Source organism: Pectinophora gossypiella, chromosome 9 (genome assembly GCF_024362695.1).
Source record: "Pectinophora gossypiella chromosome 9, ilPecGoss1.1, whole genome shotgun sequence".
NCBI lineage: Eukaryota > Metazoa > Arthropoda > Insecta > Lepidoptera > Gelechiidae > Pectinophora > Pectinophora gossypiella.
In genome coordinates, this window is record NC_065412.1 from 11826312 (window position 1) to 11851118 (window position 24807).

A 24807-nucleotide genomic window follows, 5' to 3' on the forward strand; every position below is an offset into this window, starting at 1 on the left:
GGAAAACCAAAACAAAAAAACAAAAAAAAACTAATGACAGCTGACAAGTGTCAGTCAAGACTTGCTAGTTGCTTCGCTCTTCGCTTCCTTGCTTGACAGAGTTCATCGGACCGGGGCCTTTCGATTTAATTTTGCTGTTTAATATAACTATTTTTTCTGTATTTCTTAATGTTTAATATGTATATAGTTTAAAGACCTTACATAACATTGCAGTTTATTTGAATTTATACGTGTTTAGACATCAATATGATGTCGATATCGACCGGTAACGTTAACCAATACATTCAGTTTGTTGAGAGAGTTTATAGGACTGGGCAGGGTAATATACTAGCAAAGCTAGTGTCTTTGAGAGACGACCATGTGGCAAATAGGAACTTGCGGTCCAGCGACATCGCGGCCCTCGTGGAAGGGAACTGCGTGTCTCCTTTGGATGAACTTATCATTACACACCTATCATGTGTGAAGGTAAATTACTTCTTCATGCCTTACTAACTAGTTTGGATTTAGTATATTGTTAGGCGGCGTCTTAACATTCTGATGTATCAACATATTTATTTAAACTTACGCCTATTTCCCACTGGGGTAAGCAGAGACTTTAAAATTAATGTAATTTCCTTTGATCCTGACACACTTCTCTTGCTTCCTCCACATTCATCAATCGCTTCATACACGCACGCCGGTTCAGAGTAGATCGTACTAAACCTTTTCTAAGGACATCTCCAATTTGGTCAATGTAAGTCCTTCTAGGTCTAAGGCTAAGGGTCTAGGGGTAATTATTCTAAATTTGCAATAAACCCAACAATAGATAATTCTTTTCTTAATTATTTACTTTTGTCTCATTTCCAGGCTCTATGTGCAAGGAACTACATGGAAGCATATGATCACCAAAGTGCATGTGTGGCAGTGGTGACGAGGATCTTATCAAATCAGAAGGAGGAGAATTGGTGCCTGCCTCTCATGTACACTGCATGTCTTGACCTGCGACTTGTAGCTCAACAGGCTGAGTTGTATAACCGTAAGTATCTTTTCTATTTTTTTTATAATTCATTGAATATAATAAACTTCGTTACACCCTGTAGAAGAAAGTTCCAAGCTCTGTAGTAGCATGTTCATATTTATATTATATATTTTTTTAAATATACATATAGTCCAAACTTTCTTTCCTTTTGAAGTGAATTGTGATTAATTTCTATGTTCAAATTTAACCTTTCGAATGCCGGAACGCGGATCTCGACCAGACACAATGTAAAATCTATTGTGTCTGGTATCTCGGCATATGAGAGGTTAAAGGATATGATCTAATGTAAGTTACATTAAAAGAATTAGCATCTAATGTAAGTACATTAAAACACTTTAGTTAAACTTAATACTTCACAGAATCTTACAAGGACTGTTTTTATTTACAGCAAGCAATGGCAAAATCTTAGAGAAAGCTGCAGAGAGCCTGCTAGGCTGCTTCAGAGTGTGTGCAGCAGACAACAGGACTACAGATGCTGACACCAAGAGGCTGGGAATGTTGAACCTTGTCAACCAACTACTTAAGATTTACTTTCGCATAAACAAGTTACATTTATGCAAACCACTTATTCGAGCCATAGATTCATCACCATTTAAGGACCAGTTTCCATTAGCTCAGCAGATTACATACAGATATTTTGTAGGACGTAAAGCCATGTTTGACTCAGATTATGCTTCAGCTGACCATTATTTGACATATGCATTTGAGAACTGCCATCGCAAAAGCATGAAGAATAAGAGGTTAATTCTAACATACTTGGTACCAGTGAAAATGCTTCTTGGTTTCATGCCGGCAAAGATATTGTTACAGAAATATGACTTGATGCAGTTCTGGGACCTGGTGTCCGCTGTTAAGAATGGTGATCTCAGAGGCATTGATAGAGTAATGGAGGAACATGAAGGATTTTTCATCCGAGCTGGCATTTACTTAATTGTAGAGAAGCTGAAGATTACTGCATACAGGAATCTCTTTAAGAAAGTGTATACGGTACAAGGCACTCATCAGATTGACATTGCATGCTTCCAAGCAGCATTGCAGATTATGGGACAAGATGATGTTGACGAAGATGAAACACAATGCATTGTGGCGAATTTGATCTATGATGGCAAGATAAAGGGTTACATTTCATATCAACACAAAAAAGTTGTTGTAAGTAAGAAGGATGCCTTTCCACCATTGTCTGGTTTATAAAGTGTAAGCCAAAGTTTATTATAAAGTGTAAGTGAATTAGGATGTAAGTTTTTTAAGACTTAATAAATTAAGTCAATTATGCTTATTATTTTTAAGAGACACTAAAATTTTAATAAAAAACAAGTTGACATTAAACTTTTTTATTAAATCCACAATATATTTCAAAGAATAATAATATAAATCTTGCTGATGGATTATGCATTATTTCCAATACTGCCTGATTATAATTATTGTTAAGTCTTAACATCCAAAATATTTGTGATTCTAGTAAAGATGCGATCTATTTATCTTTATACATTTATATTTCTTATGTTTAGGGAGATGTTGGTAAGTATTTGTAAAGATATATTTAAAGTGCTGTGATATCTGTGTGTATTGTGGATAATAACTTTAAAAATAAATCATTATTATCCTGATCATACACCTTACACAAAAAAGTTGATTCACGCCTGTAATTCTTATGTAGATGGAGGCAGAGAACCATAAGTCATCTGAACCATTTTACTGACCATTTGGTATGGAATTATGATGATATGGTAGGTATCTGGTTACCAGCCTTTTAAATGTTTTATTTTATCAATCGATCTTATGTATTCTGTGATTTTATATAATATTTTTACACAGATATCACAACACTATACTAATGTATAAAGGTAAAATCTAGTGATGCGCAATACATTGTTGTGACATTTTACTTGCAAAGCAAGGACTACAGTATATTTTTCTACCTAAATAGGACTCCCGAGTAAATATATTTAATACTTATTTGATATCTAAATGAAAATATAGAAAAAATGTATGATATGGTGCTTTAATACTGAGGATATGGCTTGACTCAATGAATAGGTACTTTTGGATATGGGTAAGTAATTTAATGATGTCCCAATAATATTAGATAATAATTTAGTATGTTATTTATTCAGGAAGACATGTTAACATTTATATATAATTATATTTTTTTTATGACAACAAATAATTGCACATCACGGTTTATTAGAAAAATATTAAGAAATATTTGACTAACTATTTTATATAATCTTTATAATATACTTATTTTCCGTACTTCCGTATAAGTAGGTATGATAGGTATCTTAATCTAGAATTAGTGCTCTGAAATCAATTCTCTTACATGAATAATAGACAATAAAATTAATTCTAACAGAGTTACTGTATTACACAGAAAGCTACATTAATTAGGTATATTGTTGTCTTCAAACACTTAATATTACAAAATACTGAAATTAAAATTTTGTGGATGTAAGTACATTCAATTGTAATTCTGCTGGTACCTATTCAAGCAGCAAACGATCTGGAATAATTTACATACAAATGTATATAAGATTTTCATGGTATAGTAAAAGCTCTTTTCTTAATCGAAAGCTTTCGTAACGTTATAAAAATTATCTAACGAGCCAAATCCCGAAAATTAGCTCAGTATTTTTAAGTTTCAGAAATTCTACTTTCAGTATTAAATATGATAAGTAGGTAGGTACTTACAGATAAACTTTAAATTGACTGAGCTAATCTTAATAAATAATATATTTTAATACACAATTACGGGCTTAGCAAGGATTAAAAACATATTTAAAATAGGCAGTGGTAAAACGTCGAAACGAATACCGAAAAAATGTGGGTACTTAGATAAACGAAATATAAGTGAATATGTACCATATTTTCATGGCTAATATGATCGGTTTCAGCTTCTTCAGTACAGAAAAACCTTTACGAAAATAGGTATATAAAAATGTACAAAGCCATAAAAGTGTTGTGTGTAATGTAAAATCTTTTTAACAAGTGCCGATGAAGAAAGACTAACTTATTTTGCAAACTAACTTAAAATGTTATACAGCAAAGTGCTGTAGGTATATCTACATAAATATACAAAATGGCAGTTTTACCGCTAGGTACTTCTCATCGATACGTTGCGTATACTATAACTAGGCAAAATAATGGTGATCTATCTTTTGCCGATTCTGGGGTTGGCTTTTTCATTTTCCCTTACAAGCTTACGGATTTAGTTCCTCAAGTTCCATCCTTCGGCAGGTTAATACCATCTAAGGCGAACCTACAATGTGTCACGTCAAAATATATACTTCTATATATTTCGGCTATTTGGTTATTCAGTATAACGTAAAATATTGACGAGCTCTATCTTAACCCATAATACATAGTTACTCCACTGAGTAGTCTATTTGACTCCGCCAAGCCAAGCGAAGATTCCCATTAGCATTTCCAAAGGCAAACCTCACACATTTTCCTACTTCACTAACAAAAGAACATGAGGAAACTTTAATTCCTGCGTGACATCAGACTTCACTGTTCAAGGCATTGCTAAACTCTCAAATTAGCCATGAAAATTAGGTAAACGCCGTGTGTGGTGGCATTAGTTTCTCTCTGGGAACGCGAATTTGTGCATGGGTCCTTTCAGAAGCTCGTCCTTGTATGCGGCTAGGATGGCGCGAGACATTCCCGGCTCCGATGAACTCGTTTCTAGGAATTGACGCATTAGCCTGTAAGCAAAGAATAATGTATTTCCGTATTCAAATAAAAGTAAAAATTTTTGATTTAGCAAATAAAGTAAAATTAACACAAGTTAATAGCGGGCCCTGAACTAGGGTTTCCCCTGTATAGCAGTAGGCCTATGGTATAACAATTTTTGCGTAAAGATTAAAAATACGAAGTCCGGTGGAGACTCAGGTATAACATTGAATTAAAAAATAATAGGAACATAATGATAGGTATTTATAAAACAAGATTATTGCTGTACTGTTGACATGTTTAACCATTGAATTTATTTTATTATATTGAAATGTAATATATAATTTTTATTGCTATGGGACTAGTACCTGAAATAAACGATAAATAATAAATAAATAAAACCCGTGATAGCACTGTTCAGAGACCGCGTGACTTACTTCTTGGTGTCAGGGGGTCTGAATCCCGGTTCGGGCTCTAAACCACTGAATTCGACCTTATGTGTTTGAATCCATGTTTGGTTCATAGATGATTGATATCACGTGGTTTCCAGGATTTGTGCCCGGTTAATGGCAATAGACTCGCCCCCCATTACATGGACCTTAAACATAGCTGGCGAAGAGTGGGAGTACTATTACACTTCTGCCTGCCCCTTCGGGAATACAGGCGTGATGTTATGTTAGAACAGCACTACAACGAGCTCAGCTCATAGATCACAATCACCTTGAGCTCAAATTACATGCATCATTATGCGTACATACCTATTCCTGCATCGTTTTACGTAACACCATAGAATAAGGAATAATACGTACTACGTATAGAATGGCAAGTCTCCACTCCCCACCAGCGGCTGAGCTAGATTTACCTCATTCCCCGTTGGTCTTACTTTAGACTTCAATCGTATGGGCGTCTGACGTCACACACAGATGCGCGTGTACGATAAAATCAGTTGTTTTGTATGAAGTGTCCGGAGTAGTAATACGGTATTCAGGGTTGACATTTGCCAAGCACAATCGAATGCACAATATTTCGAACCTTATCGACTACACTCTCCCGTTGCACCTTGTCGTAATATGCAAACGTTTTAATGAAACTTAACTCTGGGCCAAATACGAGTACAGAGTCAGACAGAAAGGCAAGAGGAAACGGGTAGTAGTTACAATGGCATTTACCGGTTAGCAGGCAATTCGAGCCCTTCACGGGGTTGCAGTAGCTCTGGATGGTCACTCACTGTGTCCGATAGCGCTGCGATCATCAGGTCTGGAACATTGAGCGAGAAGTGAATGTCATATTTGATGTACAATGACATCATGCCTCCACTCAACCTTACTCGAGTAATATATTGATTGCGTTTTAACTTTTCCCTAAAGGAGATACAGACTTTTAAAGCATAGCTATCAGTACCTATTTATAGAACAGTTTATGTACAATTCTTTGGAATATTACTAATTACTCAACAATGTGTATATATCGGAAAAAAAATGGGAGAAAATAAAATACACCCGCCATTTTGACAGTCATGATTTTTCTATATACAATTTGCCTGAATTCATTACGATACACCCGCCATTTTGACTCTCATAAACTAGAGATAAGGTTGAGACGCCATCTAAGAATTTTGAGTGGAGTTGGAGATCTTCCTTACGGTCGAGTTAACATCTTATGAATACGGGTGTTAATGTAGATGTTCGAAATTCAAATTTCATTAATTAAACTAGTGTTTTGTTGGTCATAAATTCGAAAGTGTATGCATAGAATGCCTATGCTTACCAAGGACTTTCTTCTCGACCGTTCTAGACAGTTGTCCCCGTTCGGCCTCAAGTTCTAGGAATGCCATGAATCGCTGCGTCGCCGTACGAACTGACGCGGGGTCCCGAGACAGAGACTGGGAGAACAGCAACTAGAAATGAAAAGAAATAATAATAATTATTTTATTTAAATTCAATTATTAGTTTGAATCATTTATTCTTAGTTAATTTTCTAAATTTACCTTCTACCTATGAACATTATAGCTTTTAGGTAGAAGCTGCGTGAGGTGAGTGCCAAGTGCACCAGTTTCGGCATGGTTTTCTTCGACGTGACTTATTGTAGGTTTACCTTAGATGACTTTAACCCTTAAGCAGGCCGCGGACATATGTGTCCCACATTGATTTTTCGATGCTGTAGCCAGGTTTTGGCAATAAAGAGTCCACAATCTGTCAAAATTTAATCGTAAATATATATTCTATGGTTCCGAATTTTCAAACTTTGTGTATCCGAACGTAAGTGACACTGACAGCCATTCGAGTTTCGTCTGTCCGTTAGAGACGTGTTTTTGAGTGACTGTGGTGGTTTTATACAGATTATGGCGAAACAAAGAAAGGTAAGTCGTGCAATTTTTTGATATGTTAGAGATTTTGAATTTTCCTAACAGGATTTGCATTATTTCTAGTTGATTTCTTGCTAAATTGTCTAAAACAAGGCAAATAATAATGTGGGGAACATGTGACCAAAGCCTGTTGAGTCGAACTTATTTGTGGGAGATATATATCCTTTGCCTGTTCAAATCACCAATTTTTTTATACTAGCCTTTGCACCCGACGTTACTTGTGTTTTTTTTAAACATATTTGTTTTACTAAAAACTACGCATCATTTCGATTACACACAAATTTATTATGATTATGTTATAAATATAAAAAATTAATACAATTATTTTTAAATTAAATTATTTATAAATAAATAATTAAATAAGTAATAGCAATTACAATTTAAAATAATAATGATCTAGTAATCAAACACTAGAATTATGAACAGACAAACATTCGACATTTATATATAGCTATCACATAAAGGATAGTCTCTATCCAGGCAATGGGATTATGTTTTCCCACATTTTTTTTCAGGACTTTCAGTGTTTTTTTTCTGAATGTGTTGATAAGGAATCATACAGGCCGCTATTCAAAGCCTAAATCCATATATAACACTTTATTTCTTACAGCAGTTCTTCGGGGCCTGTTTAAGGGTTAACTAAGTACTTGGCGGGACAAATGGGGAGTGCTGAGGGCTCTCATTTCATTTCGATTGCATGGGTTATTATTTTTAGTCTTTTGCTTTGGATTCAATCTATCATTTAAGTAAGTTAAATCGTGAACCTCCATGGGATGTTTTCGCAAATTGCCCATAAGTGATAAAACAAATAACATCTATTTTCATTAGGATAGGCTACAGTTAAACTTATTTGGCAATACATAACACAATCACGTCGCGACCGAGTGACGAAGGTTTGACAGTACCATAAAAAATGTAAACTTTGCTTTTCTGTTAGGTATAAATGAACGATGGAATAGAATCATGAACATGCAGGTGTGACTAATGTTACGTAGGTGTGACGTCGGTCTAATAGAAAGCTCGTTGAAGTGTGGTTAGTTCATCATGCCATGGATGTACGTCTGACTATCCCAATTGCGATATCATCGTGCGTGAGCTAATGTTATGTGACAAATTTTCAAATAGAAATGAACATCATTGTTACAACTTGGTAATATCTAGGTACTTACACCTATCTAGGTACAGTCATGAGCAATATCATGTACCCACTTTAGGACCCTGTCGCACTATCATATTTGACATTTAAAGAGACTTACGATTTAATTTGTAAAAAAAGTATTGTGTCAATTTTGAATTTGTAATGTGACATGGTTTCAGAGTGTATACATATAAGTACTCGTGAGCGTACACTTTATGAAGATTTATCAATATTATGTATTGTAGAGGGTTGTCGGTGACAAAAAAAATTGTTCAATTTTATTGCGCACCTTAGCAAGTTGATAGATAATTTCCTCAAGAGTGTACTCTACGTAGAGGGTATCAGCTGCCTTCAGCTTCTCCATCATCTCCTCATACTCTTCGTCGCTGATGATGGACCCGTCACGGTCGTAGTCAGATGTGCCTGCAACATTGATGTAGGTTCAACCACACTTTTGTTTTACACTTCGCACCAGCCCGTTTATCACGGGGTCTGCATACCCAACATGAAGACTTACAAGTGCGGTTTTTTTACTGAAACGACTGCCTGTCTAACCTTCCAACCCTAAGGGAACTCCAGCCCAGGGTGGGTCACATGCCTCCGAAAACACATTTCTCGGGCACATAGCTGTTCCTACATGGATTTCCTCACAATGCCTTTCACCGCTGCCCATGATTATTGCATTTTGTTTTTTTTTTACCTGACTTATTGTAGATTTGCCGCAGATGGCATTAACTACTTGGCCGGAGGGATTTTATTGGACAACTATAAGTTTCACTTTAGATCTATGGTTGACAAACCTAGGCAAGTTCACAGAAACAAACTAGCTTGTTCATGTGTTATCTAAGGCTGGGAAAGAATGTCTCGTTTGCTGCACACAGAGCCGGAGAAGCGGACTGAAGCTTTGGTGTTTGCATCTTCTATCGTGTGGGTTGTGAGGTGGATCACCAACCCCATGAACCCTGGTGTCAGGGTTACTATTGAGCTGCCAAAGGCCCCTGACATGGCATGTAACGACTACTAACTTAGGGACTTACGGATCAACGTTTTTGTATGAAACCGCAAGCATAGATTCTGAAATAATACTATGTATAGAACAGTAAGTAACTCCTCGCTCTTAATCATATCAGGCGCCGACCTCACCCCCTATGGGTCTTGCTTTAGTTTTAAATGACTGTAAGGAGAAAGGAGAAGAGCACCAACGAGTTTAAAGAATGTTTTAACAGATTACAGACATATATATACAGGTTCTTAGATTGATCGTAAGGCGATTCTCACACTGCCCCGCATGATGCAGCGTAGCGCGTAGATGCGTGTTCTTCCGTTGCTTGTAGGTAAGTATCTCCGTTTGTATAGAAAACACGCACAGTCTAACACACAGAAAATGCGTCCGCATGAACGCGCGTGGATGCATTTTCTGTGTATTAGATCGTGCGTGTGAGAATCGTCTAAGACCGAGTGAACTTTTAAGGTCCAAACCAAAAGAGGAAAAGGCGTGGACTGTGTCTCGCTTTGACTTACGCGTTACGCGACACACGATAAAAATGAGATTTTTGTATGGAGTGTCCAGGATCTGGTGCACAGGTACATTAGGTACTCACTCATCATGTTAGTCTGAAGCATGGGGTCGTAGACTCTCTTCGCTGGCTCTGGCCGCAGCTCCGTAGAGACAGGCAGCGAGTTGTAAGGAGACAAGTTGTTGTTCAGGTCCCAGTTCTTAGAAGCAATCGTCCGGATGATGTCAGGAGAACCACCGAAGGGGAATGACTGCAGAGATGGGTTGCGGTACTGGTATTCCTGAAAAGAGTTTTATAGTACATACAGCATCTACAACATGACTTAGATTCCCTCTTTTTCTTATGACTTTCGAATAAAATGGCATATTTGGATTATAGATAACTTGTGTGTGTTATGTCTCGCAGTAGAGCAGCGTGGTGGAGTATGCTCCATACCCCCTCCGGTTGATTGAGGGGAGGCCTGTGCCCAGCAGTAGGACGTATACTGTTTATGATGATTATGATGATGTTATGTTCAGAACACAATACAACAATACAATACTTTATAAGCACAAAAGACAAGCCTACAGAAGACAGCCAAGCACGAGCCAACAAATTCATCATCATTAAATCATTCATACCCTCTACCCATTCCTATTTTCTTTATTGGTCGCAGAACTCCTAACGCAAATGGCGATGACCTTATGCGACTTATTGGAATACGATTTTCTAATAAAAATGATGATTTATGCGTGCATTGGAAACGAAAGAAGAATGATTCCTGACCACTTGATTGATGCGTCTGCCTTTCGTAATAAGGTATAAAAGCATAATTTTTATTACTACTGTAATCAGAAGTAAAACACCAAACACCGGAGTTATAATCACTATTGTATATTTCAGTTCCAAGTGACCACTTTACACGTCCGAACGGTTAGAGCGCTCTCACTCGAATGCCCCTTTTAGTCTAGAATGCCCCGTCAGCCATGATGGTTCTTTCCAGTGTGGTCAGTGCAAGAACTTAAAATTCATCAGACCTTTAATAATTACACAGTGTGGCCAGAGTAATCAACCAAAATAAATCAAACCTTACACTCGACCATCCTGATGATGTGTATGTCCTCATACACACACCCGGTGGAACCTTACACTTGGCTAAATAGGGCATCCTTCACATACAAGTTATTTTTACAATTAACATCTTATTGTATTTAATTAACGCACATTTATGATACATTTTATTATGATATACTGTAATCAGCTATCCTACATATTGTAATCGTATATACGATTACCATGTTTTACTAAAATATTTACCATCATAAGATGGAACTACTTATCATCGACTTAATACAGCCTCTAATCACTTTTGACACATCAATGCAATTTAAATTATTCAACTGGATATTCATTAGCAAGTTATCAAACACTTAAGTTACATTATCTAATCTGTACTTTCATCTTTCGAATTTCCACACAATTTAATACACAACTTCTACATCCAACCTTCATAGCCAACCTTTCTATCCAATCTCCTTATCCAACCTTTTTATCCAACCTTTTTATTCCAACCTTTGTATCCAAACTTCGTATCCAAACTTCGTATCCAAACTTCTTATCCAATACTATATATTCAAATTCCTTAATCAATCTATGTATTCGCCTCAGGAAGTCACGAACTCGTTCATTTACGTGTCGTGCTTGACCTGAAACAATACAAAATTATCATGTACTTAGTTAACCTTATTATATATAGTTCTCAATCATATAATAATTAGACTCACTAAACTCTATTATACATTTTATGATTATTCAGAATTATCCTCATCATCCATAATATCAACATCGTTATCACCATCATCGTCATCGTGAAGTTCCAAAGATGCTACGTGAATCCACGGTTGCATTCGATCTGAAGCAACAGTTGTTCTACGCTTATTTCGCATGCCCTCAAATCCAGCTATTGGAGCCACCTTGTAACGATCATTGCCTAATATCTTTACTACTCTATAAGGGCCCTCGTATGTAGGCATGAGTTTAGTGCTACTACCATTATTCTGGAAAGCCACTTTAGCGATCTTAACCAGATCTCCATTAGCATATATACGCGCTGGACGCCTTCCCTGATCGTAGTATCGTTTTTGGGTCTCCTGAGTCTTGTCAATTTTACGTTTAACTTCACTACGAATAGACGGCAAATCGACTTCCTCGCGCGTTTCCTCGACTATTTCGTTAAACGCCGGGTTAAGTTCACCATTCATTTTCATTCCAAACATGACTTCTGCCGGCATCCTGCCAATAGTTTTTTGCACCGTATTATTTAAGCCCCATTGGATTCTTCCTAATTTATTGTCCCAGTCTTTTTCATCGTCCCTCAGGTTTTGTGCTGTCAATGAATCCAAAATGGTTCTATTATAACGTTCCACTTGACCATTGGAACGCGGGCTCGCTACAGCATTCAGTACATGCTTTATCCCTCGGTCAAGGCAAAACCTTCTAAAAGCATGAGAAGTGAAACAGGATCCTCGGTCACTTATTACCCGGTCAGGCGTTCTAAATGTGTCAAAAATATCTTGTAATATTTTTATTAAATTTTGCGTATTTGTGTTCCTGACCGGCTTTATAAACACAAATTTGGTGAATGCGTCAACGACAGTCAATATGTGAGTGTATCCTCTTTTCGATCTCACAAAGGGTCCAAGATGGTCTATGTGCAGTGTGTGAAAAGGTATTTCGATCTTCTTTATTGGGTGCAACAATCCTTCACGTGCGTTCGCAGCCTTTTTAGCGTACGCACAGTCAAGGCATGCCCCCACGTATTTCTTTATAAACCGTGACATTTTGGAAAACCAATAGTTCCTCTTGATCCGATCCAAGGTTTTCTCAAAACCCACGTGACCTATATCATCGTGGTTCATTTTGCATAGCTGCCATCTTGCCCCCTTTGGTACCACCCATCTGACGCATTGCTTGTCACCCCCCACACACCTAAACAACTTGTTGTCCCTCAAAACGTAGTTATTCTTAATGTATTCTAGCCCTTTAGGATCTAGGTCACTGTTAACAATGTCACGAATCCTGCACAGTTCCGAATCTCCTAACTGAAGGGTAAGTAACCAATCATCATCAGTGATAGCCATCACCGTGGGATATTGTTCCGGATTTTGAGTTTCTTTGTCATCGATAGGGTTCCTAGATAGCGCGTCTACATGTTCCATTTTCGTGCCCGCCCTATACTCTACAGAACAATCGTACTCCTGTAAAGCCAACCACCACCGAGCGATTCGGGGTATAAGGTCACGCTTCAGGAACGTAGAGCGAAGTGCGCTACAGTCCGTAACTATTTTAAATTGTCGGCCTAAAAGAAATACCCTGAATTTTTTTAAAGAGCAAACGACGGCCAATGTCTCAAGCTCATAAGAGTGAAAGTTCTTCTCCTCGGGTGTTGTTTGTCTACTATAGAAGGCCACTGGCCGGAAATGACCCTCGCTCCCCTGAGGACGCTGCAGCAAAATGCCGCCGACACCTATCCTACTGGCATCTGTGTGCAGTTCGGTTTCCGCTGCCGGATCGTATATGGCGAGAATAGGTCTGTTGACAAGCTTAGCTTTCAAACCCAAGAAGGCTTTCTCTTGCTCATCCGACCATTCCCATAACGCACCCTTTTTCAACAGCTTCGTAAGGGGGTGAGCAAGTTGTGCAAATCCTTCAATGAATTTCCTAAAGTAACTGACAAGACCTAGAAACTGTCTGACCCCGTGGATATTTTCTGGACGAGGAAAGCCAGCGACGCCCTGAATCTTTCCTTCGCCTGGTCGCATACCTAATGAGCTGATCTCATATCCCAGATAATCAATTCTGTTTTTCAGAAAGCTACATTTTGAAAGATTTAGTTTAAGATTAGCTTTTTGCAGTAGACCAAGAACCTCCTCCAATCTATCCATGCACTCCTTGGGGGTTTTCCCAAATATCAGCAGATCGTCTATATAAACGGTGGCTTTGTTGAATCTAGCGGGTCCCAGGACATGGTTCATCATACGCTGGAAAACTGCTGGTGCGTTTGCCAAGCCGAACGGCATACGATTGTATTCATATTGGCCATCCGGCGTGACAAACGCAGTCAAATGTTTGCTTTCCTCTGAAATCGGCACCTGGTAATACCCGGACATGAGATCTAGAGTAATGAACCATGCTTGACCGGATAACCTAGCGATTTCATCTTCGATTAATGGTATAGGGTATCTTTCTTTTACCGTAATCGAATTGAGCAACCTGTAGTCCACGCATAGGCGGATGCCGCCGTCTTTCTTTCGGACTAAAATGATGGGGCTTGCGTAGTTGGACACAGACTCTCTAATGATTCCTGCCTGTAACATATCGTCCACCATTCCACGTACTTTCTCCCGTTCGTGATGTGACAGCCTGTAAGGTCTATAGACTACAGGTTTTTGACTACTAAGTTCAATCCTCATCTCTGTGACATCCGTGCACCCCAGCCCCGCCAAATCGTATGCGAAGCACTGTCCATAACGTTTAAGCAACTCTACAAGCCTAGCTCGGTCATCGTCGGTTATAGATTCGCCTACATTTAGTTGGCTTTCATCAAATCGCTCCTTGAAAGAGGTATCATCTTGTTGAATCATTACTGATGGAGATTCCGCCAGCTTATAAACCTCCTCTATCCTTTCGGCTCGAGAAAATACAAAGTTTTCTTGGATGGAGCATGGTATTACGCACGGAGTTACAGTAACAAAAAGAATTCCATTCGTCACTTTATAAATGCCACCGCATACTAAGTACTGATCTATTGGTTTTCCTACGATCTTGGTTTCTAGCAAAATGCTTCCGGTAAATATGGATTCAGTAGCAGACTTGATACTTGCAGCTCCAAATATTGTACTATGGCCTAAGACTCTAACCCTCTCGGAGCGCTCTTCGGTTTCATCCAGATTAGGATGAGGCACTTCAGCGCCGATGTCAAGAAATCGTAGCTTGGTTGCATCCTTGTACACCACAACATGTGGTTGTTCTGAGTAAGACTGGCCTATAAGCATTGGTTTATCAAGTAGGCGGTCCTCTACCACTCTACAAGAAACGGTCGCGCCTACATCATCAACTACCAGGTTCAATTTGACAGAACCTAAAGACTGTACTAAGCTGTTGCCGAAACCCTTCATTGTAGAAAAGGTACCGTCATGATCAAGTCCTAATTTAGTGAATTCGGTCTGCCTAATCAACGTAACTTCGCTACCAAGATCAACGAATGCTTCCATGGGTATGCCATTAACATTAACCTCCTTTATGAACTTCGCGTTTGGATTTGAGCTCGCAATGCACATGGTTTTTGCCACGGTATCAGTCTTCGTTGATCCAATATCCCGTTTGAATCGACAATTTTCTGCTTTATGTCCCACTTTATTACAATGGTTGCATTGTAGCAGAGGTTTAGGACATCTAGAAAAGGGATGTCCTGTCTCCTTGCAGTTGTAGCAGAGTAGAACTGGATTGGACCTGGTGTTCTGCCTATCATTTTGTCTACTATCCGACATATTGAAATTTCTGACCCTGCCCAATGGATGTGATGTGATGATGTCCTTGTTGTGGCTTAATAAAAATTTCAAGAGCTGGTCAGGTTCCACACATCTTAGTGCTAGAGCACTAGACCTCGTGGTCCTGTCGCCAATACCATGGATGATGCAGTCTACAGCCCTCCTACCAGATATCTCACATTGATTTAACAACGCTAACTTTTCATAGTAGTAGTTTTCAATCGCTTCGTTAGGTCTGCTTTTCCGTCTCAGCATATCTTCCAATAGATGGCCGTAATTTTGTTCACAGGGGAAGGCACTAAGCAGCTTTTCTTGCCATTCCTCCCAAGAATATAGAATCGTACTAAGACTCTCATACCATGTTTTGGCTAGACCTGTTAATTTTTGCATGGCGAAATGCGCCGTAGTCCTTTCATCCCAGCCGTAAATCCCAGCACACTCGTTAACCTTATTAAGCCATACGTCCATTCGTTGAGTTTTTTCAGAAGGATTAAACTCTGGAATTATATTTTTATGATCCATGCCTTTATTATTAGACAGTGTGCTTTGATTTAACGGCTGGGATGGCATGGCTTCCTTAATAGATTTAATTATTTGCACTACGTCTTTACTAGAAAAAGTTGGGCTACGTGACCTTTTTGAACGATGTCGGTCGCTGACGTTGTCCAGTTTGCTGCGACTCTCGCGCCGCTCACTTCGTTGCCGTCGATGCTCGTCGTCACGCTCCTTCTGCAGATCCAGCTCCATCAACCGGACTCGCTCTCGCTCGCGCTCCAATGCGCGTTCTCGTTCCCGCAAGCCAAGGCTGTTACCCCGCTCGGGTGCCCGGCTACGAGTGCGGCCGCGCCTGGGCGTTCGGCTGCGACTGCGGCTGCGCCTGGGTGCCCGGCTGCGGCTGCGGTTGAGCCTAGGCGCCCGGCTGCGACTGCGGCTGCTTATGGGTGCCCGGCTGCGGCTGCCACTAGGCCTTGCTGACCTGCGACTGTGGCTTCGGGTGCGGCTTGGAGTCTCCAGCCTGCGTGGAGCTATGCCATGCCCTTCTTTTTCGTCCATATTTCCTGAAACTCGCAGCAAAAAATAGGATATGTTACTTTAGCAAAGCCGATTCATTACATAAATTATACTTTTTTTTTTCAAAACGAAGATACAGGCACAAAGTCAAATATTTAGCACAGTAGCCGTAATTTTATGCATGTTTATATATAGTGGAACAATAACTGTAATAGAAATCTGAAGAATTCTTATAAGTACATATAAAATGCATTTACCTAAACTACTTACTTAACATTAACGACTCGCGATATTATCTAAAATAATTAACTAGAGAAAAAAATAATAACCTTATCAAAAAGTCCAACTATCTCTATAAGAGCGCGTCGTTGCACCAGAAGTAACAAAAGTTAAAAACTTTTTAGAAACACCTTGGAACGGGTGATAGTTTCTACTAACCACATAACCATGGGAAAATAGGGATTATTCCCACTACAAAGAATAGTAAACGTTAACACTAACCTCTTTCAAAAATAAATCATTTGTCTAACCACGTGGCATCAATATGATTACGTGATCGACCACGTGTAGTCAAATTTACGTTTTATGAATTTGAACTTTCCAGGGACTATAAAATGTGATTGTTAGTGCTGACAGTGATATTAATAAGTTACTCATCAGCTAATTCACACAAAACATAAACTATAAAATTACTTACAGCTGCCTAATCTTAAAAACGTATGCACGTGCTATCTCATTTTATTATTAGTAAATTTATTCGGGAATATACATAAGAAATAATAGGCGTGTACTTACGCAGTATTGCGTTGTAATCCCACTTCTGATTTGTAATCAGAAGTAAAACACCAAACACCGGAGTTATAATCACTATTGTATATTTCAGTTCCAAGTGACCACTTTACACGTCCGAACGGTTAGAGCGCTCTCACTCGAATGCCCCTTTTAGTCTAGAATGCCCCGTCAGCCATGATGGTTCTTTCCAGTGTGGTCAGTGCAAGAACTTAAAATTCATCAGACCTTTAATAATTACACAGTGTGGCCAGAGTAATCAACCAAAATAAATCAAACCTTACACTACACAGAAAGAGTGCTGAAATTACAGCGTTTTTCTCATTACTTGGATATAACGTCCACGTAACATTGATTATGTTCACGCGAAGTTATTACCGCTGTTATAAAAACATAATCACTTTTCCACACATTCAATTTAACGACTATTTTTCTTAGTAGCCCGACAATTCAATTAATCCTTATAACTTCTTTTATAGCGGTCAAGCTATAAATGTTTATGGTATTAGCTATTAAATTCCATGCATGGTTCGCGAGAAAAGATAACTTAAAACGATGCATGTCGTTTATTAGAAATCGCGTCAACACACAAAGTGCCTAATCATTTACTATTTTGTTTTTGATTTCGATTAGAAGGTAGATAGGTAGGTAGACATGTAACGTTAAGTATCTCGGCAAAAGAAACTTATTGTCAATACGGACAGATGTTTTCTAAATCTACTACTTACCCGTAGTAATTATTTATTAGGTGAATGTACGAAAATGATCATTATTTTAACAAGAAACCTATACAACAAATAAAGTGTCACATCTTAAATGCTACACGTTTCTCTCGACCCAATTGTTCCTTGTTAACGACAGTAGCTCCAGCAATTACTATTAATAAAACTTCTAAAGGTCATCTAAGTATAAAGAAAACGGACAATTTTCTAACAGCTTGACTGCACATTTCTTTACGGTTATGAACACGAAGTAATGACTGCTGTGCAGTTTACTGCACAATGTTTTATTGAAGCTCAGCACGTAGGTACGCGATTGAGATAAACCTGAATTAATTTCTTAGGCTATAAACACGAGGTCAATAACATATCATCACGCTTATATCCCCAAAGGGGTAGACAGATACGTATGGTATATGCAACATTTTTGAAACCCACGTGGGTTTCCTCTCGATGTTTTCTTTCATCGATGAGCATGTGATAATCATTTATGATCCAAACACGAATTTGAAAACAAATTCAACAAGGTCGGCTGAATATGGGAATTTACTTAAGTACTTACAAGACAAATATATATTTGGTTATTTGTTCAATCTATAAAAAAATAGCCTCATTTTTGGATAGTACCTAAGTACCTATACCTAGACATATTGTTGACGTGTCTTATGTAGGATTACCTCAGATGGCAACAGCTACTTGGACGGACAGACTGGATTGGTCTCAGATTGTTCAAGTAGCAATAACAACTAGATATCATTTTACCCAGATCTTATATTTACCTTGTCGCAAAACTTAATCGCAAGATGACTAAATAGCGGTTTATCTAGTATGTGTTTTGTTTCACAAATGTACTGTCAAATGAAACACGCCAGTGTTATAAAACAACAAACCTTAGCATTGGCCTGTTCCAGCAGTAAGTTCCGCAGTTTCTCCTGCTGGGCAGTCTCCTCGGCAGCCTTCAGGTTCTGCGCGTAGTGGACGCGCAGGTAATCGATGTTGAACTTTATCTCTTGCAGGAACGCGATCGCTTCTTCCTTTGTCATCTATGGACGACACAGTATATTATTAAGAATAATGTCAAGCACTTTTAGATGAGTTGAACGAAAATACCTTCCTAGCTAAAGTTCAGGGTATGCACGGGTTGAGCTGTCGCACGCGGCGAGACAAATACCGCTTTTAACCAATAGACGTAGCAACGCTATCTACGTAGATAAATGTCGTACGACAATGAGGGACTTTCCAGATTCCGTTCCCAAAAACAATATACATAGTTGTACAGATTTAACGTGATAATTACCTAATTTGTCATTGCTCTGGTATATAATTATTCAAAATTATAATCTAATAGCATAGTATACAAAAATAATTATTATCTTATCTAATTATCAGGATCAGACATGGTGTAGAATTATGTTACTACCTATATTACTTCTCTTTATTTTGATCATTATAATAATGGGTATCAACAGTGGCTGCAAGTTGTCTTTGATTACTTGTGGCTCTGCCCACCCCATTAGGGATTACGGGCGTGAGTTTATGTATGTATGTATGTATGTATAATAATGGGTGGAATATGTGTTGTGCGTGGGTGTCAAGGGTCATCATTTAGGGTATCATTTAAGCTATCACCAATTTAATTAGTTTTGTGTTTCTTAAATAATAGGGTTTGTCCTCAAAATAGTAGATCTGTCACCAAAATGTAGTCACCAAACAATGCAAAATCAGTTCCACAATAAATCACCTAAAATCCTGAGATATAAGGTCTAGTACCAAATAAATGTTTTTGTATGTATTATAATAGGTGTGTCCTAATAAGTATTTAAACAAACTAATTTAAAGAGATTACCAATAAATCATATTATGTTACTAGAAAATTGCATTAAGTTCAAATAAAAAATTAGGGTTGTCATCATCGTTTCAACCAAAAGATTCTGCTACTTAACTAGACTCCCAAGGTTCAAAATTTCCACTGGTAGTATAAATTATATTTAGCAGAGTAGTAAATAAAACAATTAAAGTCAATATAATCAATATTTATTGTTTAAAATAATTACCACTGAACAATCATCGCTGGTTTAAAATAGCTGGCTTATGGCACGCCGCCCGCGTCGCGCATCGTGTGATCGAACCTAGTTACCTACTACCCATCGTTGAGGCCGGATTGGTCAATTTTTAAAGCGCGCCAATTTGTCTCTGCCCCTTTGATCACTTTTTCATTAAAATTATAAATTGATGTATTAAATTGGTAACGAATACTATTAATTTAATATCTGAACGAAATAAAATGTTACTACTGTATTGGTGACAAAATATCAAATAAAAAGGAGTCGCAGTCAGGGATCGATAATCGATTTATTTGGTGACAGATCTACCATTCTGAGCACAGAGTTATTATTTAAGTAACAAAACTGTTATTATAAAAACGAAGTTTATATTCATGTAATGCAATATAATTTTATTGGTTATCGATCTCTTATTTTACACATATATTAACATTAATTTGATAATTCATACCTGGGAACAATTTTTGTTTATCTGAGAACGAAAATATTTCGTGGCGATAGATCTATTTATTAGGTGATACATCTTGATGACAAATATAAATTTTGGTGATAGAAAATATAGTCCCCCATCATTTATACCCAAAAACAAAGATAAAAGATGCGTATTAGTATTTATGTTATCCATGAAGTTAGAAGGTTAAACGAAGGCAACTCTGTACAGAGCCGTCTACGTTATTTTTTTGGAACGAATAATGTAACCAGGAAAGTCCTTCATTGGTCAAATAGGTCAATATTCGTACAGCACCGGAGAAAACGGAAATTACCTATCGTCTTTTCTCGCGTCCACAGAAACGCTCTGGTACCTAGTACCTACCTATATTCTCGCAGCAATATACTACGTGCAATAATTAAGCTAGTTCCAAACTAGTCAAATCAGTTACTTTTTACTAAACGTCAAAACACGAAATTACTATGGAATTTGTTTGAAAAAGCACACTGTGACGTCATAGAAAAACGTGATAAAATGTCGGACTTATTATTAGTTTGTCTTGTTTAAAAAACATAAATAAGTGAAATAGAAAAAAGTAAAATGTTTTTCGTTAGTTTTAGATGTGTCTTTACCTAGTAATTAGAATTTCATAATTTATCTTGAACCTAGCAGACGACCCAATTCCTACCTACTGATTTTCTATTACTTATTCAAATTCGAATGTAATTTAGAAATGTTTTTTTTTATTATACATTGGGTTTGGCATTGACATTGCAGCAAATTGTCTGAAAAAGAGATGATTGATCCAGTAACCGCTTGACTTCACACATACATAATTGACTGTAAAAGAAATCATTACAATTGATTTCCTCAAATATACTGCATAACCATGAAAAATATTTCCGGAGCCATTATATTGACACTTGAGGAAAAATATCAAGATCACGTGCTCCATCTTGTGGGTAATTGGTTCTGCTTCAAATAATGCCCATCTAATTGCTAACTTTTCAGTAAGGCCTGCTCTTGTAGAGGTATTATGTTGCACGTTCCTTTTGTGCAATAAAGTGTTTTAAATGAATTACAGCCTCTGTGGTCTAGTGGTTAGAGCGTTAGGCTCCGATTGCCGATGAGGACATTGTCGAAATCACTTTGTGAGACTGTCCTTTTGTTTTTTGGTAAGGACTTTTCAGGCTTGAATCACCTGATTGTCCGAAAAAGTAAGATGATTCCGTGCTTCGGAAGGCACGTTAAGCCGTTGGTCCCGGCTATTAGCCGTAAAAACCATCCCATCCCAACCCATCGGGAATCGAACCCGGACCTCCAGATCTTGAGCCTAACGCTCTAACCACTAGACCACGGAGGCTGTTATTAAATGTATATCTTTGGCACAATGTTTGAAGTTATGAGATATAAAATATCTCATAACTTCAAATCAGATATTGGACATAAAATTGCCTTGTTAATAAAGTACTTATTGATTCCAGCTTGCAATAACACCCTGGTTCGAGAGCAAATAACATTACACATCCTTTGGGAGTAGAGATCCTTGGCAGTTTGTCCTTGGTAAAGGAGAGATACGGAGGATGGTGTTTCATTCCACAGTATATGTGCAGATACATCTACGTCGATATATTCTAAGCCTCTCTGAATACATTTGAGGCCAATTTAAGTAACCAAAATGCACCTGTTACAGTAAGTAAACAGTATAAATAGTTATAGTAACTATACTGTTATTTACTAGCTAGTAGTAGGTAGTTAGTAGTGGTATTTGCTAGTTAGTAAACTAACAAGAAGATAAAATAATAGAATTCCGTCGCCTAATAGTGAAAGCGACGTAAGCCTTTTTCAAAAATTACTTTCGGGTGTGATTTTTGTTAACAAAACCTCCCAATACACAAGCTAGTATCAAGCCGCGTAAAAAAACTATAGTCTACATTATTCTCCGGATTGAAATTAATTGAAAAAAAATCAAAGTTTTTTTGAAGAAAATCATATAAGAACGTGAGTTTTCAAAATGGCGTCTAACTGGTTACGTGGTTATGTTCACTTACATAAATTATTTATTTAGTCGTATGGCTACGGCTTATGATTTTAGACTTTACGGACAACAAGCATTTGAAACAATAAAAAAACTAACCCCTGTGCACACCACCACAAAGTTATTCCACAACATAAAAAGTGGTAATGAAATATTGTACTCACCAAGCCCTCCTGAAGGAACTCCTCGATAGCTGTGGTCACGCCGCGTTCGTCTCCAGTCCAGAACACATATTCGGCCATGTCCAGAGGAGAGTACTGCACGCCCTGGTACGGTGAGTAATGGTCCATCTGTCAACAAATATATTACACACATATATACATGACAAAAATATATGTTTTAAAGTATTTGTTATGTTATGTTATGTTTTTCTCTCGAAGCTTGTTGCTGATAAGTGATAAGGTTTGTACTTTGATGAAGCATGTGGTGGATAGTCATTTCAATCAATCAATCAATAATACTTTATTGCACAACGACATATACAAATGTCATTTGTATTTTCAATTTTGTATATTTATTACAATATGTTATAAATTGATTAATTTTATATTTTTATTTATTTATTGTACACACAATGTGTATATTATTTAAAATAATCTTTTTTTCTTTATTATTACAATAATTTATTAGTGTTAATTATTTCTCTCTTATATAAATATATAAAAGTAGTGTATCTCTGTTTTATAACAGCTCACATAACATAATTATATGCTCATGATTATATTTTGGGCCAGAAGTATAATGATAATTAAATTGATAGTAATTACAAATTATAGTAGGTTAATGATGATGACGATGGCGTTTTACGTGTTGATGTAATAAAGTATTTTTAGGTAGGGCATACAGGGTGTTAGTGACATCGTAACGAATTCTGAGGGGGATCATTCAGACCACGATTGTGAGTTAAAATCAAGTGGAAGTTTTCGTCGCAAAATTCATGTTTTTTTTGGTTGTTTTTTTTTATAATTTTTTTAGAAATTTTTAGAGGGGTGTTTTAGATTTCTGCTTAAAATTGACGTGTGATCCATATTTTTTTTGCTTGTGGATTACCCGTCACTTTCCTTTTCGGAGAAAAGGTAAATGACAGGTATAACTTAAAATAAAATAAGATGGTGTCTACAGGAATCAGCACTACTGCGTCTTCAGTAGAAATTAAATTTAAAAAGTAAAATATAAACATTTTGATCGTAAGGACATTACTATAATTCGTAGCTATGTTGCTACGACGTAACGTCCGCGTAGAACAGTGCTACGCAAGTTTATTTTTTGTAGCGATTATTTTCATCTTACATTTTGTATCAAAAGTAGTGTCATGTTATGTTTTAGTTAGGTATCTGTGGCTCTTCAGGGTGGGTATATCTATATTTTATATTTCTATATTATCTAGCAACGAAATGCTTTCAATTCAAGTAAATTGTGAATGGAAGCAATTCCTGTCAGTCTGACTACAAATTCACCTCAAAATTGAAATACCTTCCTACGCATAAATAGATAATGGCTTTTACAGACGAACAGTTAACTACTTTGGAACTGTTCAAAACCTATTACATGGGATTGTTGTGGATCTCAAGACTGAGCAAAGGAATTTTAAATCTTTGTGACTACATCTTCTTTTATACCACAAAATTCCCTTAAAAATATTCCTTACTAATACACCCTTAGACTAATACATCATCATCATCAGTCCATTAACGTCCCCACTGCTGGGGCACGGGCCTTCCCTATGGATGGATAGGGAGATCGGGCGTTAAACCATCACGCGGGCCCAGTGCGGATTAATGGTTATTAACGACTGCTAATGCAGCCGGGACCAACGGCTTAACGTGCCTTCCGAAGCACGGAGGAGCTTGAGATGAAAACTTTTTTTTTGTGGTCACTCATCCTATGACCGGCCTTTGCGAAAGTTGCTTAACTTCAACAATCGCAGACCGAGCACGTTAACCGCTGCGCCACCTTGCTCCACTAAGTAATAACTTAAAAGTGTATTATACTTATATCTACATCTACACAAATCAATCAACAAAGTTTGTATTTACAATGTAGTCTCCGAAACTACTTATCCGATCTCTATCTTCAATATTTATTTGGGCTATAAACACGAATTATATTTGTTAAATGCCGCCGGAGCACCCAAACATTGAAATAATTATTCATACATACACATATAAGTTCACAACACTATTCCAATTAGGATAGTCAGAGGTACATCCATCACAAGATGAACTAAGTACCCGCATCTCACCGAGATTTCTGTTAGACCAACATGATAGGTGGTGAGCCGTATCACCGTCTATAATGGTCGAGCCAAGTGTGTTAGGAAAAACTAAAACAAGTGTGTTAATAAATAATTTTGAATTTGGATTTGCATTTTGGAACTGCACTTCAGACAAATGAATGACCCGTTGGTGCACACACTACACTACACACTACTTATATTTTTTTCTAAATATATTTGTGCATTTGATGTTGATTAAGAAGTAGCCTGTGTCCAGCTGTGGGACATATATTGGTTATTTAGATAT

The 24807-nt window shown here is 37.4% G+C and overlaps 2 protein-coding genes across 2 annotated transcripts in view; one reads left to right on the forward strand and one right to left on the reverse strand.

Annotated features, from left to right (window-relative positions):
* Positions 1 to 70: 70 nt before the first annotated feature.
* Positions 71 to 2344, forward strand: LOC126369674 (PCI domain-containing protein 2 homolog). Its single transcript, XM_050014234.1, has 3 exons — positions 71 to 465; positions 847 to 1015; positions 1407 to 2344. Exons 1-3 carry the CDS (start codon positions 247 to 249, stop codon positions 2207 to 2209), a joined length of 1191 nt encoding a protein of 396 aa, XP_049870191.1. The 5' UTR covers positions 71 to 246; the 3' UTR covers positions 2210 to 2344.
* LOC126369649 (uncharacterized) overlaps positions 2334 to 24807 on the reverse strand; it is a 108466-nt gene continuing 85992 nt past the window's right edge. The window contains exons 8-14 of the mRNA XM_050014192.1: positions 22450 to 22575; positions 18645 to 18797; positions 9792 to 9987; positions 8480 to 8613; positions 6455 to 6584; positions 5857 to 5944; positions 2334 to 4719 (exon numbers count right to left, since the gene is read on the reverse strand). Of these exons, the coding sequence (XP_049870149.1) occupies positions 4593 to 4719; positions 5857 to 5944; positions 6455 to 6584; positions 8480 to 8613; positions 9792 to 9987; positions 18645 to 18797; positions 22450 to 22575 (954 nt within the window). The 3' untranslated portion in view covers positions 2334 to 4592. The remainder of the gene's footprint in view (positions 4720 to 5856; positions 5945 to 6454; positions 6585 to 8479; positions 8614 to 9791; positions 9988 to 18644; positions 18798 to 22449; positions 22576 to 24807) is intronic.

Excerpts from the sequence above, each read along its gene's own strand:
- LOC126369674 (XM_050014234.1), top strand. The coding sequence starts at position 247 with ATGATGTCGATATCGACCGGTAACGTTAACCAATACATTCAGTTTGTT. Across the intron at positions 466-846 it reads CACACCTATCATGTGTGAAG|GCTCTATGTGCAAGGAACTA; the intron begins GTAAATTACTTC and ends TCTCATTTCCAG. Across the intron at positions 1,016-1,406 it reads ACAGGCTGAGTTGTATAACC|CAAGCAATGGCAAAATCTTA; the intron begins GTAAGTATCTTT and ends TTTTATTTACAG.